The 19,499-nt window shown below is 41.7% G+C and overlaps 2 protein-coding genes and 1 long non-coding RNA gene across 5 annotated transcripts; 2 read left to right on the top strand and 1 right to left on the bottom strand.

Annotated features, from left to right (window-relative positions):
• The first annotated feature begins 270 nt into the window (after positions 1 to 270).
• On the top strand, positions 271 to 7,025 carry LOC123996692 (GDP-L-fucose synthase-like). The gene is made up of 10 exons (XM_046300293.1): positions 271 to 424; positions 3,313 to 3,473; positions 3,683 to 3,797; positions 4,100 to 4,228; positions 4,304 to 4,377; positions 4,641 to 4,774; positions 5,052 to 5,183; positions 5,306 to 5,385; positions 5,514 to 5,613; positions 5,813 to 7,025. Exons 2-10 carry the CDS (start codon positions 3,313 to 3,315, stop codon positions 5,866 to 5,868), a joined length of 981 nt encoding a protein of 326 aa, XP_046156249.1. The 5' UTR covers positions 271 to 424; the 3' UTR covers positions 5,869 to 7,025.
• A 2,746-nt stretch (positions 7,026 to 9,771) lies between these two features.
• bmb (brambleberry) lies at positions 9,772 to 19,469 on the bottom strand. Of its 3 annotated transcripts, none has more exons than XM_046300367.1 (13): positions 19,326 to 19,468; positions 18,517 to 18,753; positions 18,025 to 18,153; positions 17,422 to 17,607; positions 17,052 to 17,274; positions 16,216 to 16,332; positions 15,039 to 15,218; positions 14,029 to 14,238; positions 13,710 to 13,845; positions 13,416 to 13,477; positions 13,183 to 13,307; positions 11,733 to 11,830; positions 9,772 to 11,000 (listed from the first exon to the last, which is right to left on the bottom strand). In XM_046300367.1, the coding sequence occupies exons 1-13, from the start codon at positions 19,449 to 19,451 to the stop codon at positions 10,871 to 10,873; spliced, it is 1,959 nt and encodes a 652-aa protein (XP_046156323.1). In that variant the 5' UTR covers positions 19,452 to 19,468; the 3' UTR covers positions 9,772 to 10,870. The 3 variants fall into 3 exon arrangements, with proteins under 3 accessions (XP_046156323.1, XP_046156321.1, XP_046156322.1); XM_046300365.1 differs by having other exon boundaries at positions 9,777 to 11,000; positions 18,517 to 18,774; positions 19,326 to 19,469; XM_046300366.1 differs by having other exon boundaries at positions 9,784 to 11,000; positions 14,029 to 14,235; positions 18,517 to 18,774.
• LOC123996733 lies at positions 12,336 to 14,372 on the top strand. Its single transcript, XR_006832033.1, has 2 exons — positions 12,336 to 12,399; positions 13,772 to 14,372. It is a non-coding gene; the product is annotated as an uncharacterized LOC123996733 (long non-coding RNA).
• Positions 19,470 to 19,499: the final 30 nt, after the last annotated feature.

Consider the following 19,499-nt stretch of genomic DNA (forward strand, 5'->3'; position numbering starts at 1 on the left):
ATCTCCACTCCATGGCACATGGAATAAGGAAGGTCATAAAACATATATAGGCTGAACAACAGGGGCCCAAAGATTGGAAATTGAATCTCAACAAGGAAACAGTCATGTGTTAGTCATATGTCAACCTGCCAATATGTAAAACCTGTGCACCTTGCTGAGTGCTGAGAACTCGATTGTCTCGGGGGTGAATTTCCCCTAGGAAGGGCAGTTACAGATCTAGGATCAGCTTCCTTTCCCAGTCATCCTTTACCATTGGTGGAAAAATGCAAAACTGACCCCAAATCGTGTTTCCCCCCTGTTCAGCTGGAGGCGGGACTCGCCAAAATAGTTTCGTCATCATCTTAACCAGCTCATTTGGACTGGAATCCGGTCATGGGGAAGCTTCTGACTTCATAGATAGAAGAATCAAGCTCTGGAGTAACTGGTAAGCAGAACTGTTTTTATGTAACTGTAGCTAACTAAAAATCGTAGTTTTTTTATCCCATAAAGGGTGCTATCTAAAAGAGAAATTTGATTGAAGTTGTACTGTTACAAGTCTTGCTATGCGGACAGTATCCTCTTTTGGTAACTACTTTTTATTTATCTTTTACCTTTATTTAACTAGGCAAGTCAGTTAAAAACCAATTCATATTTTGAATGACGGCCTAGGAACAGTGTGTTAACTGTCTTGTTCAGAGAGAGAACGACAGATTTGAACCTCGTCAGCTCGGGATTTCGATCTTGGGGGGGGGGGGGTTGAAGCGTATTTACTACATTTCTATACGATTTAGAAACATGCTATTTGGAGAACAGCAAAAACAAACAAATGACCCCAGTCATTAATTAGGCCTATAACCGCAAGATTAGGTTTAAAGGTCTGTGGAACGGCATATACAGTAACCACTACTCAAACTCGTCATAAATTGTTAAGAAATTTATTTTATTTTATTTTTTATTTTTTTTTTTTATATATATTTTTATTAACAACAAATCAATACATAAAGCACATGAGGGAACACAAGCATACATAGATTACAAACAATGGACAATCGAGCTAGGGGGTACAATATCACATTACAATTACACAAGGACCTTAAGGGACATGCATATACTTACAATTCTAAAAGCGTTTTTGTTAGTAGAGCATTTAACAGTCTTAAAATACAGTTCAATTTATTTTTGTAGGATACGAAAATGTGGTTTTCTGTTTGTAAATTTACATTTGTGTATATGAAATTTGGCCAAAAGAATAATGAAATTAATTTCATAAAAATGATTCCGCTTATTTCTATTGTATGTAAAGAATCCAAACAGTACATCTCTCCACAATAGTGTAAAATCTTCATAAATGTGTTCAATTATAAACCTACTGATGTCTTGCCACAGTTTTCTTACATGCATACAATGCCAAAAAAGATGCACAACTGTTTCTGGGTGGTCATTACAAAAGGAGCAATTTGTTGATGTTTTCCTTAAACTTCTTCATATAGTGGTTGGCAGGATAATATTTATGAATAATTTTAAAGGAAACTTCCTTAATTTTGTTAACAAGTATGTATGTTTGTGGCAACATCCAAACTTTTTTCCAACAGATATTATCAATAAATCCATTCCAATAAGGCATGACATAAGGTATAGATACAACATCCTGCTGAAACAAGGATCGTATCGCTCTGTTGTTGAATGGACCAAAAGAGAAACAAATCTTTCCTACTGATGAGTCAACAGGGTCAATAGAAGGTAGGCTCTGAGGGTCAGGTCTTGACATGTTCCTGAATAACATAGCAACACCTGAGGGAATGGCATCTAAAACAATTGCAAAATCTTTAGGTGTTACAGGGACCTTGTAAAGTGCTAAGAATTCTTTATAACTGAGTAAAAGACCCTCTGCATTTACCAGTTGGCTCACCAATAGGATATTATTTCTGAACCAATATTCTAAAAACAGAGAGGTATTTTTATACAATATATCCCGATTATTCCATATATAATATCTGTGTGGAGAAAAATTGTGTTTATAAATTAAGGACCATGACAAGAAAACCTGCCGATGAAAAGCAGAAAGTTTCACTGGAACTTTGTCAATATTATAATTGCAAAACAACATGAAGTTAAGGCCACCAAAAGTAGAGAAGACATGATGAGGAATAAAATTCCAGATAGAAGTGGGACTCAATTACTTATGGAACGACGCATACAGTGAAACATGACGTACATGTATAAAAACACGCTATGAAGTCCCAGCAAGGCCGACTTCAAATACCTGTGATGTGATGAGTAGATTTCAGTGCGTTATATTATTAGCTTAAATTATGACAATCACCATTAGCAAAACAACCCGATTTGGGCCCGGTTTCACAAAACATGTTATGGCTCAATTCATCGTAACCGCCGATAACTTCCGAACAAAGTTGACAATAAATAAAAAGTTAGCAATGTCTTTGCAATTGATACAAACAAGCGATGTATATAACATGATTCAAATGAAAACCGAGGTGACTGCATTAAATATAAATACCATAGCTAGCCTACTGCCTTTCTAAACTGCCTATCATCTAAAGCTGTTGAGGACCGTCGCCCAATAATTGCCAGTCGTAGTAGGAAAGATGCATCTTTAAAACACTCGTAGTTTAAGCCTAAATTCCATCACTATCGGGTAATGCAGGTGTCAGCACGTATGACATATAGACATAATTAGACGTTTCTTCTCCGTTCGTTGCACGGAAAAATGTCGCCTTTTATAAACGCATTAAATGCAATTCTACTACACTATTATGACTGGAGAGGATAAGCAACATGTTTTTTTCCTTCCTATGACACAAATTATAGCCTACTTTGCTGACACTGACAAACAGATCAGTAAAAACGACCTTGTTGCAACCATTTGAATTGGTTGAATTTTGAGATCTTGTGATCGGCCTCAGCAGATCTATTAATTAACTGCCTTTCACTGCGCGCTGCAACCAACCTGGACTTGTGTAGACATAGTACATGTAAATACATAACACTCCAATTAGTGTGATATGTTACGTTTCGTATGGTATGTCCATCCTCCATTGACACACCCCAATCCTTTGAGAAACTGTAGAATAGGTTTATATTACCTAGGCCTACTTTCTGTGTACAGATGTATTCTTCAGCTCTGTTAGTAACGCTTGTTTAATTAATCATTGAATACATCAGTCATTTCAGGGGAAATCCTTTGTAAAACTTTAGCCTACTTTCAGAGCACATGACCTGCAGATTGTAAGCCTTTCACTCTTTGTTTCTGTGTTTCTCTCTCCTTCTCTTTCTTTCTTTATCCCACCCCTATTTTCCTCCCCCTCTGTGCAGATGGGAGATAGCATGGTGGATCAGAGCAGTCCTATGCGGGTGTTGGTGACTGGGGGGAATGGTCTGGTGGGTAGGGCCATAGAACATGTTGTCAAAGAAGAGGGAGGAGCGCGGGAGGGAGAGGAGTGGATCTTCCTCTCCTCTAAGGATGCAAATCTCATGTGAGAGCTACACGCACACACACATACGCACTCACACATAGATAGACACACATGGTATGCATACACGCACATGTTTATACACAAACAACACACACACACCTGACCCTCTCCCGCCTCAGTGCTAACTGTGGGTGCCTTTGTAGCCCAGCCTCTGAGTCTTTGAAAAGTCAAGCTGACGTGTGTGTGTGGGTTTGTGTATGCTCACTCAGGGACATGGGTGAGACGCAGGCTGTGTTTTTGAAGCACCAGCCCACCCACGTCATCCACCTGGCAGCCATGGTGGGAGGGCTCTTCAAGAACATGAGGGCCAACCTAGACTTCTGGGTAAGAGAAGGGGATTCAGGGGTTGTAATGACAGAGGCTGCATCTCCAGAAGTGTGCACTTGATCAATTTCTCACCTTATTTTGAAAATGGTGGAAATTGCCATGAAAAGGACTCTATGTTTATTTACCGATTTTTAAGCTTCATCCCAATTGGTACTCTATTCACTATGGGCCCTGGTCAAAGGTAGTACATTACAAACTAGTTCATAGGGTGCTAATTGGGAACCTGATTCAACTGGTTCCATGTGTGTGATTGTGTTCATGTTTATTTACCAACGTATTCATCCATGTGTGTTCTCCAGAGGAACAACATCTACATCAATGACAACGTCCTGCAGGCAGCCCACGAGGTGGATGCTGTCAGGGTGGTCTCCTGTCTCTCCACCTGCATTTTCCCTGATAAGACCACCTATCCCATCAATGAGACCATGGTAACGGGTGTTTGTGTGTGTGTGTGTGTGTGTTGTAGACATGATGGTAGTTGACTATCTCTTATTATCTTGCAGATCCACAACGGCCCTCCTCACGAGTCTAACTTTGGCTACTCCTATGCTAAGAGAATGATCGATGTCCACAATAGGTGTGTTGGTATTTTATTGAACCTTCATTTAACCAGGAAGTCTTCTTTTACAAGGGAAGTGTGTGTGCACAGCTTCCCTATTTTGCTATAGATGTCCTCTGCGGGCCCATCCAGAACGATCGTGTGGGCCTCCTGTACCCTTGACCCTTTAGCTGCTCAGTGACCTCTAGAAGGGAGTCAATATAATCTGTGTATATTCAATAATAGTGTGTGTGTGTGTTCAATGTTTGTGTATTATGTTGAGGTGTGTGTTTGTCTTGCAGGGCGTATCACCAGCAGCGTGGGCGATGCTACACAGCAGTGATACCGACCAATGTGTTTGGCCCCCATGATAACTTCAACATCGAGGATGGACATGTACTTCCAGGCCTCATACACAAAGCCTACATTGCTCAGAGTAAGATGACTACACAACACTTACTGTTAACTATCACTCTCTAGTTATTTATTCTTCAGCTAACTGTTTTAATCTATACACTATACCTCCCTACAAGGATCGGTATAGCCACATTCCTTCACACGTGTGTGTGTGTGTGTGTGTGTGTGTGTGTGTGTGTGTGTGTGTGTGTGTGTGTGTGTGTGTGTGTGTGTGTGTGTGTGTGTGTGTGTGTGTGTGTGTGTGTGTGTGTGTGTGTGTGTGTGTGTGTGTGTGTGTGTGTGTGTGTGTGTGTTAGAGGAGGGTAGTCCATTGGTGGTGTGGGGCTCAGGAACTCCCAGAAGGCAGTTCATCTACTCATTGGATCTGGCTCGTCTCTTCCTCTGGGTGCTGAGAGAGTACCCTGAGGTGGACCCCATCATACTGTCTGGTGAGCATACACACACTCTGACTTTCTCTCTCTCGTACTCACACATACTCTCTATCTCACACACACATTTAACAACAGTATTTTCAGGCTTCAGCGTTCATTCTCCCTCTCTTGTATTTTAGTTGGTGAGGAGGAGGAGGTGTCCATTAAGGAGGCAGCAGAGTGTGTTGTCGAGGCACTGGGGTTCAAAGGTCAAGTGACTGTATCCTTTCACCTAGGTGCATGTCCAGATCTACAGCTCAAACACAGTCCCTCTTTCTCTTTCATACTCACTTGCTCTCACACACTGTCAGTCATTCAGTGTTTGATTCCTTAACCCCTGACATTCAGTATGACAGAACTAAAGCAGACGGTCAGTTCAAGAAGACAGCCAGCAACGCCAAGCTGCTGCAGTACTGCCCCAACTTCACCTTTACCCCCTTCAAACAAGGTACCTACCTCCCAACACCAGCAATTTGAAAAGCCCCAAAAGTAGATTGTTTTGGTTAAATGCACAAATAAATGTGCACAATATCATATATGTATTCTGCCATCTTTATGCATGTTCACCACTGACATATCAAATAAAGATGTCTGCTGTTTGGTTTCTGACGCTGAGTCTCCTACCCCCCCCCAATTCACACACACAGCCTTGAAGGAGACATGTGATTGGTTCGTGGCCAATTACGACACCGCCCGCAAGTGAAGATTCCTCAAATCAGATTGGCTGTTAGGAAACCAGTCCCAGGAAGAGGGGACTGTGATGGAGGGGTCAGGAGGAGTGGAGCTGAAGGTTCTAGAACTGACAAAGGACTTAGAGCGTACATGAAGAACATTATCTGCCATTAAATGAAGTCCTGTTAGACTGATGTAATGTGGTCCTGATCATGTTGCTGAGATTCCATGAAGAATGTGTAGAGTGTAGGCTGGGCTAATCGCTCTGTTTTAACACTCAAACAGCATCCTGTTCCTATATCAGTTGTACTCAAACTATTTGAGAGGGTGGCAAAGGTCTGGATGGCTTTTGTAATTTATTGGCGTAGTAATGAATCCTCAACCCATTCGACCCCAAACTGTTCACACCCCTTTTGTTGGCAGAGAAAAAGTAATGTTTTAAAGCGAATTTCCTGCAATTCTACATGTTTTCCATGTCTTATTTGTTGATATACCAGGAGTTGAATCCTGACTGTATTGACCCCATTCTGAGGCTAAATCCAGCCTATGGTCCAACTGTTGAGTATGTCTGCCCTATATAGTACACTACTTTTGACCAGAGATCTATGGCACTATGTAGGACAGGGATGGGCAACTCCAGTCCTTGAGGGCCTGATTGGTGAAACACTTTCCCCCATCCCTAGCCAACACAGCTGATTAAACTAATTACATTCTCAACTGAAGATCATGATTAGTTGATTATTGGAGTCAGGTGTGTTAGCTGGTGCTGGGGCAAAACTGTGACACCAATCAGGCCCTCGGGGACTGGAATTACCCACCTATGATGTAAGATGTGTCCCAAATAGTACCCTATTTCCTATCTTGTCTGGAGTGACCAGCAGGACTCCTATCTCCTCTATAACCATGTCTATACCATATGACTAGAGTGGGTATAAGGGACTTAGAATAAATCCTATGGACAAAGAACTAGTTTATGTCCACCCAATATGGCAACAAAATAGAATTTTCCACAAATAAATAGTTGTGCTGCCATTTTGAGTGGGTTGTTCACTACTCAATGTGTCTGCTGTATCATATAGAATACCCGGTGGTTTTGGATATGTTCTTTTAGAACTGTCTTTACTAAATACAACTGTGCAATATGTACATGAGTGGTGGGCTGAGAGAATAAATCTATGTTTATTTTAACTGCCGAGTCTGGGTGTCATTTTAGCACTACTTTGAGTCTGGTTTTAGTGCAGAACAGTGTTTTGTGGCTCTGGGGTGAAGTTTTCCCTAGGTTCAGAACCTGGATCAGCTTACCCTAACCACTAGTGGGTATTATCAACCAGATCTGCGTCAAGGGGTAACTTCATTCAGTCAGACCTGCCAACATGCACGCATTTTGCGTACCAGCTACGCAATTCTCTGTCCGTGTACGCAGGTACGAAATCAGAGTTAAAAGTACGCAGAAATTAATAGGGCCTGATTTTTTAAATGTTTTACATTTTTATATAAACATTTATCCACTGAGAATCTAACATCCCGATTCTCGAGCTGCAGCATACAGATGTACGGAGTTTGTGTCAACGGACAAGATGATAAATACATAATTATTTGCCTTAACTACCCCGTGTCTGCGCCTTCTGTTTGCTGTGATGCCGAGTTGGCCGACTGTCCGCAGTACGTAAACACATGGACAAATCCCCTTTCGACTCCGTTTGTGGCATTTGCCAGTGAAACAATTTAACTGCAAATAGGAAAAATAACTGGTCGCATTTGTGATATACATTTAATTCTGCATCTCAGTAGTTGTCTTTTCCACGTAACATTACGAGGATCACGCGACCTGATATACAGTTAGTCTGTTCCACGTCACAAAAAGCATTACACAAGTATAACAAAAAATATGAACATATTGGCATTAAATGGAGTCGGGAGTTTAGAAGACTGCACGATAAAGAATGAATAAGTGCCCGGTATTAGCTATAGAGGCAATACTTCTGAAATTCCTTAACTAAATTAGATTTGATCCATTTCGAAAATCTGAAATGTATGCGCTGCAAAGAAATTCAATTGGCACCTTTACATAGGCTGAAACAGCGGACTCTTCTACCGAACAGCGTTCAGATTCCCTTTGTAGTCTACTTTAGCTTTGTGTAGCCCGTTTGAGGTCTGTGTCGATGCCTTCATTTATTTATTTTTTGTGTTTTCAAAATGATTTTGCTTTTAGTATTGATTAGGAAACCGCGTCTAAAAAAGATCAGATTTACAAACCGCGTGCGCACGAGGGAGGGGGGGTTTAACATGTTATCAAAACACCAGGGAAAGCCCACGTGAAACAAAGGAATGGTGGAAAACTAATAGAATTTCCATTTGACCTCTAGGTATGACTCTTACTGTGGTACACTATTTACATCCTCCCACACGGTGTAGAATTACCCTCCCACACGGTGTAGAATGCAGACCTGCCAACCCTGTCCAACTTTTTAGAGTACCACAGTGAGTCTTAATACATAGAGGTCAAACAGGGAAATGGTTCTGTTTTCCATTTTTCCCCATAGTGGATTTTAAACTCTTAAGGGTTTTGTTTCACAGGTTTAGCCTGGCATAAATCTCTGTAGGACAATGTGACTTATCAATATAGTCGCCTGTATTTAACCCCCAACAATGAAACGCTTATGTGGCCACCAAAGAACTACAAATGCCATGATAATCTGGATGAGACTGCTGAATCGAAGAATCTCTGGATTAACTAAATGTGGTCATGAATAAATAGGCTACATGTCTTTAAAAATAGACCATTCTGTGAACTGTCATGTGCAAGTTTAAATTAGCAATACCTGTTATCAAAGCTTAACTAGAGATGACGTGAAGAAGCTTGCAGTGATGTAGTTTTGCATGACGTCTACTTTGATGGTAATTAGCATTTGCCTAAAAGAAGAATATATTGATAAAAATTCCTTGTCAGAGATTTACATGTTAACACACCAAGGAAAGCCCACACAAAACAAATGACACTTCCACAGGGCTCTATTAGCAGTTAGCTAAATTTGGTGCAAAGAATCATTTCCCAGTGCTCCGACAGACATGGTTTTTTTTGTACATTGTCCCTATCCACAAAGTTAAAAACAAAATATAAACACGAGGAAGCAAACAGAACCAAAATGGGGAAGGACCTACCAAAACATTTCACTGAAGACTTTTAGCAATGAAAACAAGTTTAATGGACAAATTCAGGTAGGTCCCTGAATTTCATTAGCTTCCGTTTGGTTTCTAGTGAATACCCCCTGAATTGTCCATCTGCAAAACCAACATTCGTTGCAAACCAGTTTGCTACTATGTGCACAGATGAAAAACACCCCAGGTTATGGAGACTCATCATATTTACAATATACACTTGATAAATATGTATTATCTAACAATGCATTGAGTGCCCACGCTATAGTGACTAACACACACATTAAGGTAGTCTGGTGGATCCAGCCTGAACGCTCCATTCACTAGAAAGGATAAGGTGAACACAGGGATCAGGCTGGTTCCACTAGGTTAGGCTAAACGGTGTTCTCATAGGAAATCATTTAGTTGACAAGCCAGTCTACCTGGCCCAGCAACTCTTTTGTTAGATAAAGAGCAACATCTCATATTTAGACTGGAACTAGATCTACTTGTGCCATCAGTCCACTCCATGTCATGCCAAATGTTTGGCATATGACACTCATGGTATAGGAGTGCAAGGAATAAAATGTTCACAGACTGGTACACAGGCTACCACGCCTTCCTTTGCTGGTGTAGAACACCAAACAATGAATTCTAGGGCTGGTCTCCCAGACAGTTCAGGGCTAGGCTTAATCTAAAAGGCAAACTCAAATAATCTTCATTGAAAGTCCTTCTTAGTCCAGGATTAGGCTTAATCTGTGTCCAGGAAATGACCCCCTATTCTCCTGATCATTGAATTGTCCTCTTTGCTTTATTTCCATGTCGACAAAATGTACTAAAGACAGTTTCCATTGTCATTCTACTTCATTATTGGAGCTAGTAACAGAAGCATTTCACTGCACCTGCGTATTGGTGTGCGAGACCAATTCATTTTGATTTGAAATATGCCCTTCACACAAATGTTTAAACTTTCCATTACTGATATTTTATTATTCATTTTAAAAAAAAAATCAAAAACAATAGATATGCCCTTCATACAAAAACACTTGCCTTTGACAGGCAGCTTAAAAAAAACATTTAAGATCAGAACACAAATAATATTCCCAACCGTTAGTCAAGACGGAGTAATTTATGAGTGCAATTTAGTGCTTTATGGGCAAATCTAACTTCCATTTACATGAAATTTCACTTAGTTTCTCAATGACATCAATACATGACTCAAGGAAAATTAATCTTAAGAGAAAGTTATAATTCGACTCCTTTGTCCTCTACATAACTTGGACACAAATGACAACTCTACACACCCTAAAAAAAATAAAAGGTCAGTATCATGTACACACAGGGTCCATAAATCATGATAAAAGCAAACAATCCTGCCTGCATAAACCCTTGTAGAATTCAGTAACATCAGCCTTACCACATTACTTTCACATTTATAACCAGGGAGTATCCTACTACAGGATGTCACAGGCACGCGCTTTCATCCAGACATACAAAAAGTTCATACACATGGTCATTGCTTTAGACAGAGAAACCATGGTTTCTCTTACTGTCAGGGTAACAGCCTGTTTAAACAAACGTTAAAATAAAAGAATAGCCCAAGTACTTCCTGGTCATTCTGGGAGGGTGTTCAGTTGGGTACACTAGCAAAACGTTTAACAAAAATCTGTTCTTATTGGTACGATTTCTCATCTCAAAACATTCTCCTACTGAACTTGTCCCTGGTGGATGGAGGAAGGGTTGGGGTAGCAGGGAGAGGGGAAGCAGGGTGTGCATTCAAATGGCAGGCTATTCCCTACATAATGCACTACTTTTGAGAAGAGCCCTATGGCCCTGGTCAAAAGTAGTGCAATATATTGGGAATAGGGTACCATTTGGAACACAGGCAGTGTTATTCAGAGACAGTTGTAGGAGGTATAGCCACCCTCATGGACGTGGCAGTACTCCTGTCCCAGCACCGCCCTCTTCTTACATTGCTGTCCCATCCTGGTAGTGCCATTACATAGCTGACGACCAGACACAGAGCTGCCAGGGGACAAAAGGAGAGAGAGGGGGAAGGGAGGAAAATAAATCTACACTTGAGGGGGATCAGTTTGAGCAAGGCAAGGTGCAGAACTTATCTTGGTCACATAATGAATAGTTATTTCAGATACAAGGTGATTTGTAGACCAGGGATTCTGCACAGCCCAACTGCAATGTAGTCTGAAAACACAGCCTGTCCTCTTGTCCTGGTCACAATGGTGAGAACTATAGAGTTGATTGGCCTCCAGAACTAGTCCAATTTGTATCAAATACCTCTGATCAAACCCACCTACTAGCTGTACAAGGCTAGCGCCACAGTAGTAAACGTTTCTTCCTCTATAAACATTGTATGAGGTGTGGCATAAAGTAATTCTGTATGTCATTGGTTGTACTAAAATAAATCATGCAGCGTAATTCTCACAATGCACACAAGTAATCCCTGGTCCCGCTAATCACATAGGTGTGGCATAACGAGATCTGATGACACAACCATCTTTAGTTGTAGCAAGGTAAGCCAGGCAGTATAATTGATATAAAAAGTCAACTTCTCACACTTATAGAAACTATGAGCACACACACCTAGCTATGCATACAGTACAGGTGTGGCATAGCAAAAATGTCACACGGTGTATCATTGTTGGTTTTACTAAGTCACACACTGTATAAAGGTCAAACATTGCATACAGAGTTGATGCTTGAACCTGCTAAACATATCGGGTTGGTTAGAACGCTAACCTGTTGCTGGCCAGGGATTGGTTGGGGCTGGCGCTCCGTGATTTGCTCACTGCATCCATCATTCCTCCCAGGTTCTTTTGGGGCAGACCTAGGACAGCCTGCCAATCAGAACACAAAATGTCAAGAATAGCCTACCAATCTAAAAACAGTATGTCAGTGATGACAGAGCCAATAATAATCTGTATGTGTAGCAGTGGAGGCTCCTCAGAGGACCATCCTCAATTTTTATGAAATTCACTAAGTTACTCTTTAGATACGACTACACTAAATATAAAATCACCAAATAATTCATTAAAACACTATTTTGAAAAGGTCTACAGTAGCCTCAACAGCCCTCTAGGGTAACACCATGGTGTAGCCGGAGGACAGCTAGCTTCAGTCCTCTGGGTACATTGACTTCAATACAAAACCGAGGAGGCTCATGGTTCTCACCCATGAGAACACAGTAATTATGACAACTTCCATAGGACATCCTCCAACCTATCAGAGTTCTTGCACCATGAACTGACATGTTGCCCACCCAATCAAAGGATCCAAAAATGTATCTAGTACTGAAAGCATAAGCTGATAGCTAGTTTATCCTACTGAAACACCCTGCTCAAACAGAAGGATGTTATGTTAGCTAGCTGGCTATGACTTTCCAACACTGGAACTCTTCCAAGTCAAGGTAAGCTTTTGGTTTGACTAATTTATTGCCACCGGGGCCCACCGGTGTAACCGCTTACCGACTGTACATTAACGTTACTGCATGAATGTAGCGGGTTTACTAATGCTCTAGTTCTATTAGCCATGCAGAGTATGTTGTTACCTCAAATGTATCTCGACCTGTGTGCACCTACATTGTATACAGTCATTTATAGGCTAGGTTGTAGCAACCTCATGATGAGTATAGGGAAAATGTGAGTATCATGTTCGAGCCTAAACCAATCACTGTTACATTGAACTGTGTGAAAGAAAGTCAACCAATATGCTGTAATAGAAATAAGGCCATGCTCATGGAAAAAAAAGCAGGGGAAAAAAAACCTAATCTTAAATGGCACTGATGTGTAGCTAACCCTAACCACACGTGTATATACCCTCATTTCCTAACCATTAGGGTTAGCAGTGTGGGTAAGGTTAGGTTTAATAATCAGATTTTATGACTGGGTTGTGCCAGCTACTAACGGTTTTAGGTGACTTTCCCCATAAAAGGCACAGGTTAGTAACTAACCTGTGCCTTTTATGGGGAAAGTCACCATATTATTATTATATTATTATTAAGTCACCTAAAAGTAATCAATGAGTAATACTAAAGTTAGTGATTAGATCTTTGGCCAAGTAACGAGTAACCTAATTACATTTAGTAAGTAATCTACATAAACCTACTGGTTTATAACTAACTAGGTCCATCAGAGTATGACACTAATACCCTCCTCCCTTAAGGACATTCATCTGCTATATTCATGCTCACCGCAGAGAGACTAGGCCGACACTTGAACCTGGGAGTAGAGTGGTTCAGTAAGCCCACAGGCACAAACCTGGCCTCAGCCATGTAGTGGGCATGGGAGGGAGACAATGCTGCTATGCAGGGGTCACCTGGAAATTATTAGAAAAATAAATAACAGCCAAGAGAATAGTGTTTTCCATTCATTTTGAGAGGAATTCTGAAGAGAGCATGGTCCATTTGTAGTGCGTGTTACACACCAGTCATGAAGCTGTCCTGATCCAGCAGGTCTATTGGCTCCATGAGACCATTCAGCTCATCTCTGAGAGTATGTAGGAGAGAGAGAGAAGTATCAGCTACATTATATCAAACTTGGTCTGTTCACATAATTAGCAGTAACCACCCATTACCGGCGAGGGCCACTTTGAAAATAAGTACTTTCATTTACGCTTTCATGAGTTTCTCTGGTAAATGCACATCTTGTGATACAGGGTTTATTAGCCAATCTGAAGTCAAATGTAATTCAATTCTGGAGCTACCCTACTGTCACTCACCTCTGGGGGGTGGAGGAGGATGGGCCGCAGGAGTGGAGGTAATGGTGGCTTTCTGGTTCCAGGGTCTTCTGACTGGGGATCTTCTTTCCTCTCATCTGAGAACACACCCACAACACCTGCATCGCCAACCAGTAGCCTGAGGAGAGGGAAATGACATCACAATAGTCCACATCACCAATAAGACGGCTAATAATTAATATCCCAGTCAGTCATGAGTGACAGGGTGAGAAGAAAAAAAAAAAAAAAAAAACCACACCCTTTTGTAGTTTCCAGTGAGAGGAGCAGCAACACACACACACACAAAAAACCCTTCCCGTACCGAGTGACAGTGTGAGCAGCAGCATGCTGAGACTGGGCAGGTCCAGGGCAGGCTGTTGGTTGACCTCAGCCACAGCGTTGAGCGGGACCGTGAAGAGCAGCATGGCTCGGGAGAAGGACGGACAGCGCAGGAACGTCAGTACCACCGCACACAGCAGGAAGTACCCAGCATGCACCACACACGTCCACACCGCAGCCAGACTTAGACCTGCTGGACAGAAACATGGAGGGAAATTTCCTGAAAAATGTGTGTAGCTGATGAAGGAACTAAGATTAAAATGTTAATTCTCACTGCAAAAGATGATCTGTTGACCTTTGCAATAAAAATGCATCTGGTGGTCTAAAGTTGTGTACCTGGTCTGAGATACACACAACTCAAAAAAATAAAGGGAACACTAAAATACATCCTAGTTCTGAATGAATGAAATATTCTTAATAAATATTTTTTTCTTTACATAGTTGAATGTGCTGACAACAACATTACAAAAATTATCAATGGAAATCAAATTCACCAACCCATGGAAGTCTGGATTTGGAGTCACACTCAAAATTAAAGTGGAAAACCACACTACAGACTGATCCAACTTTGATGTAATGTCCTTAAAACAAGTCTAAATGAGGCTCAGTAGTGTGAGTGGCCTCCACATGCCTGTATGACCTCCCTACAACGCCTGGGCATGCTCTTGATGAGGTGGCGGATGGTCTCCTGAGGGATCTCCTCCCAGACCTGGACGGAAGCATCCGCCAACTCCTGGACAGTCTGTGGTGCAACGTGGCGTTGGTGGATGTAGCGAGACATGATGTCCCAGATGTGCTCAATTGAATTGTCTAGCATTGTCTTGCATTAGGAGGAGTCTATTCCATTTGCACAACAGCATGTGAAATTTATTGTCAATCAGTGTTGCTTCTTAAGTGGACAGTTTGATTTCACAGAAGTGTGATTGACTTAGAGTTACATTGTGTTGTTTAAGTGTTCCCTTTATTTTTTTAGCTGTAACACACACACACTACCTGCCCAGCCCAGGTAACCCTGGATAATATGAAGCCTCTCTTCTAGACAACGCTGCATGTTATCAAGGTAACGCAGCATGGTTCCCAGGGTTCCATTCATGCGTTCCAATTTTCCCACGAGATCCATGTAGTACTGAGAGGTAAGTTTCTGATACTGCAGGAACCCAGACATACTGTGGTCTGAGATCACATTCCCATGGAGACAAGAAAAACAAATGATCAGATACATACAATTAAAGATACCAGAATGTCATGACATCATTGATAAACTGTCAAATTAGCTAAAACAATTCAATTGTCAAATAGTGTTTCATGTCATTTTAACCTGCATAAATAACTTCAACAGCATGTTTTGGTATTTTGAAAGCAGACCCTGAAACCAAAAGTACAATTTGACAGCTCCTGTTTGTTAGTGTTGCCACTCACCAGAATCATTATTTATGAGACTACAGAAAATGGCAATTTAGGTTAAGTGCAGTAAATATTGAGTCACATTCTCCATCTTGACCTCAAAGATTTGACCTGTAGCCTAATCTGACTTACTGTCAATCTAATATGTTCAAAACAACAAGGCTACAACAATAAACTGAAGTTTTAGGCTATTTATTAAATTGGTTTGCTAGCTCCACAAGTGGCACACATTTATTTGCAATGACTCCAGTGATAGTCATTTCAACATAATTATTGTATCAAATGGCAGCCGACAATGGCATATACATTGATAGACTACTTGATGGCCAACAGAGGCAAATGTATAATTCTCCACGCGTAGCCTAATGTCCGTTTCATTGAGGATTTTTCCCCATAAAAGGAACCACGTGAGGGAGTTCCATAACTTCCATTTTAAATTTCCACTCAGGCAGCCCCCGAGACCCAAAACCTGAGCATGCATAAAGCACTTCACTTGATAATGTTTTCTTTAAGCAGTCAACATTAGAATGCAGTTTAAAGTATTTAACAAATTAATAAAATTGTCCCAGACATCAAAACCTAGATAATGTAGCTTGCAATGCATCTCAAGCTGTCAAACACATTTAATTAAATCAATAAGTAGCATTTGCAACCAAATACAGATCATTCATTGCATTTATCCAGAATCAGTAGATGTATCCCAAATTACAAGTTAGTGTGATGAACATACACATTGCTTTGCATGGTGTGTGCATGCGCATCTTACCCATTTTGCTATAGATGTCCTTTGCGCGCCCACTGACCTCAGCAAGGTCATCCAGAAGGGCCTTATGACCCTCCTGAACCTCTGACCTTTGATCCTTTAGCTGCTCACTAACATTCTCTAGAAGGGAGGTAGCTGACATGAAGTGAATATGATCTCACAAGCATTTTTGTAATGAGTCTGGGAGCGCAGAGCAAAAACAGACCAAACAGTGTTGACAAAGAGAGCAACGTCACATAAGAGCATGTGAGAGAGAAAGTGCTAGGAGTGAACAAGAGTATTATCATCACAGAGAACAATGAGACAGATATTTCACTGGATATATAAATGAAGCAACCGCTTGGCTTTTCTAATCACTACCAAATATGGTAGTGAGTGCTTGCCAGCAGCGGGAGAAGATGGAACAAGATGGATTTTGGCCGACATTCTTCACATTTTCTCATAGATTAAACATTCTCAGTTCTGTTCGCAAAACTACAATCTGTTATAAACAGAGTGGACTAGTTTTGTAGACTTTACCCTTTGCAAAAGTTATTTTAAAATCACCTTGTTTAGGTGGGCAAAGACAAATTTAGTTGCACACACGCACTTCAGAGTAGGCATTCCCTAACAGAAATATGCAGATGCATGCTAGAATGTGCCAATAGGATCTCGCTAGCTTGTGCTTGGCTCTGCTCACCTCCTTGCTTGTTCTGCCCACTATGACTCATTTGTTTCCACAGGAAACGGCAGTCTGTGGTCTATCTTGGTTTAGTTATAAAAAATATTTGGTATCATCATGAATTAAGGCTGTGAAATAGAGAACAAACAGTGTGTTTTGTGCATGCATCTCCTCTTACCCATCCTGTGTGTGATTCCCTGGATGAGCTGGGCCACTAGTTCCTGTCCGGAGGCAATGAGGGCCTTCTCCTGACCCAGACGCTCCAGGTTAGACGAGAGAGAGGTCTCCAGCTGCTCCTGGCCCTCCCACAGTGCCCCCTGCTGGGCCACCAGGGCACTGTGACCCTTCAGCAGCCTCTCCAGGGAGGCCGAAGTCAGATCCTTCAGCTCCAGCTGACCCTCCTGTTGTGGAACACAGCAGAGACATTCAAGTCCACATATTATGACAGAAAACAGAAAGAAAAACAGACCTCTCCCTTTGAAATAGAAGGGAAAAAGAGTGAGAAGGGGGGGCAGAACAAGGGAGAGATTGACACAAAGACAACTGACCTTCAGGTCCTTCATGGCGTCCAGTTGGCTAGTTGCTGTAGAGATTAGCGCGTTGACGGTGATCTCGGCCCGGCGGCGGAAGTGCTGCTGACGGGTGGCGTAACACACGGAGCGTGCCCGGTTGCTCACTATGTGGTAAGCATTCCACGTGTCCGAGTCCATGTCCACTGTGCACTGCTTTAGGGACTGGCAGGAGAAGAGGGTGAACATACTGTAGAGAGACTATGAAATCAGCTTCAGTGTTGTGCATGTAAACTGGGTCGAGCTCAGGCACAAAATTAAACAGAACCATGTAAAGCGGGAGGCACTACCTGAAGTTCTCCAAGAACACAGTTTTTCCCTTACAAATAATTTAAAAACTATTTGCTGCAGTATGCCCTAATACAAATGACACAGATTCAGACTGGGAAGAGGACAGAGCCTTCCAATATGAAAATATGGCACTCTAACAATTCTGCCTTCAACCCACCAAGTCCTCGAGCATCAGTGATTAGGACAGAACTGTATTAACATTCAAACAACTTGACTCCCAAAACAATTTATAAAAATAAAAAGTTCCTAGATATCACTTAGCTGGAACAAATGATACATCTCAGAGCGTACCATGTCCTCAGTGCAGGGGTACGTCCTACGCCCCTCCACCTCTGCCTGGCAGTTGAACAGGACAACGCCCAGTTTGGCCAGCTGCTCCTCTGATAGGCTAGCGCAGGTCGACTTCAGCTGGGCAACCACCTGGAGGGAGAGGGACACCTTTTCTACTGGCTGATGAACAATATGAAGTCAGTTTGATTTAAATAAATGCATTAAACTGATGAGTGGATTTGCCATGCAACTTCTCTGAGGTGCTGTGATGCCCATGAACATGCCTATAAAGCCATTATGCTTCAGTGTCACTGCCTGGTGAAATAAATAGTTGTTAGGTAGACATATAGCCCAAACTTTCTTTGGGAAAGAATGACAGTAGGATGCATCATCATGCATGATTGCTCAGCCAAGGGTTCATAGACCATATTCATAATGGTTGAAACACAGATTGTTATCGAAGCGAGAAGACCTGACTAATGTTGTGTAGAGAATAACTGTCCAACACATTACCTGGTAATGACAGCTGTCCAACCGGCTGAGCTCCATATTTTTTGCCTCTGCTAGGAACTTTTCATCGGCTACAGTCATCTCGAACGGTTGGGCATCTCCCTCAGGTAGTCCAGGGACGAGGACTGGAGCCCCTGGCTGCGTCTGCTTCAACCAGTCAAATAAACCGCTCACTGGACCACACCGGGAGGCCAACACGCAGACCAGCAGCAGTATAAGGCCCATCACCGGCCGAGCCATCTGAGTGTTGGAAAAAGTAGGCTAGACAGGGAGGATATGTACACATGAAGTTCGAATGTGTACATTCAAACTTGCAATGTCAGTGACAGACAAGTTGAGCAATGGTGGTTGGGTAAAACACGCTTGGTTGATTGACTCGGCCTGACAGCTGAAGACAGGCATTTTAATGGAGAGTTAAAATGCACAAGCTTTAACTCAGCGAGAAACAAGCGTGCGTAGACAACCGGGGATCAAAGCCCACTGCTTTTTATTATGAGGGGCAGATGTTATTCAATTCATTATGGACCGACTTCGACTCAAACAAATGTAAATGTCAGATGCAAAGCACTCTCTGAACCTGCGCTGCACAGGTGACAGGCGGTGTGGCCGGACATGCAGACGGTAAAATATTATTTGGAATCATTGCATTGAACTAAACAGGCGATACTACCGTGTGCATGTTTTAATTTTCCATTTTTAAAAAGTCCGAATCTAGTTAATGAAAATAAACTATTTGCTTAAAAACCACCATTGAAGCAAAAAAATCGTAATGAGACTACCAAATTCAAACGTTGTTTGGTATGCTAAATTACCTCAAAATGTATTTGTACTTCTGTTGTTTCGTCGGATTTCCGCTGGTACAATCGTTCGTTGATTCTGATGAGCCAACCCCAGCTGATTTGAATGAGAACCCTTTCATTTCTTTCATCCATATTCATCTGTTTTAAATGGTACAATGAAACAGCCAATCGGATCAGCGTCTTTCT

The sequence above is a fragment of the Oncorhynchus gorbuscha genome, linkage group LG15 (genome assembly GCF_021184085.1).
Source record: "Oncorhynchus gorbuscha isolate QuinsamMale2020 ecotype Even-year linkage group LG15, OgorEven_v1.0, whole genome shotgun sequence".
Classification (NCBI taxonomy): Eukaryota; Metazoa; Chordata; class Actinopteri; order Salmoniformes; family Salmonidae; genus Oncorhynchus; species Oncorhynchus gorbuscha.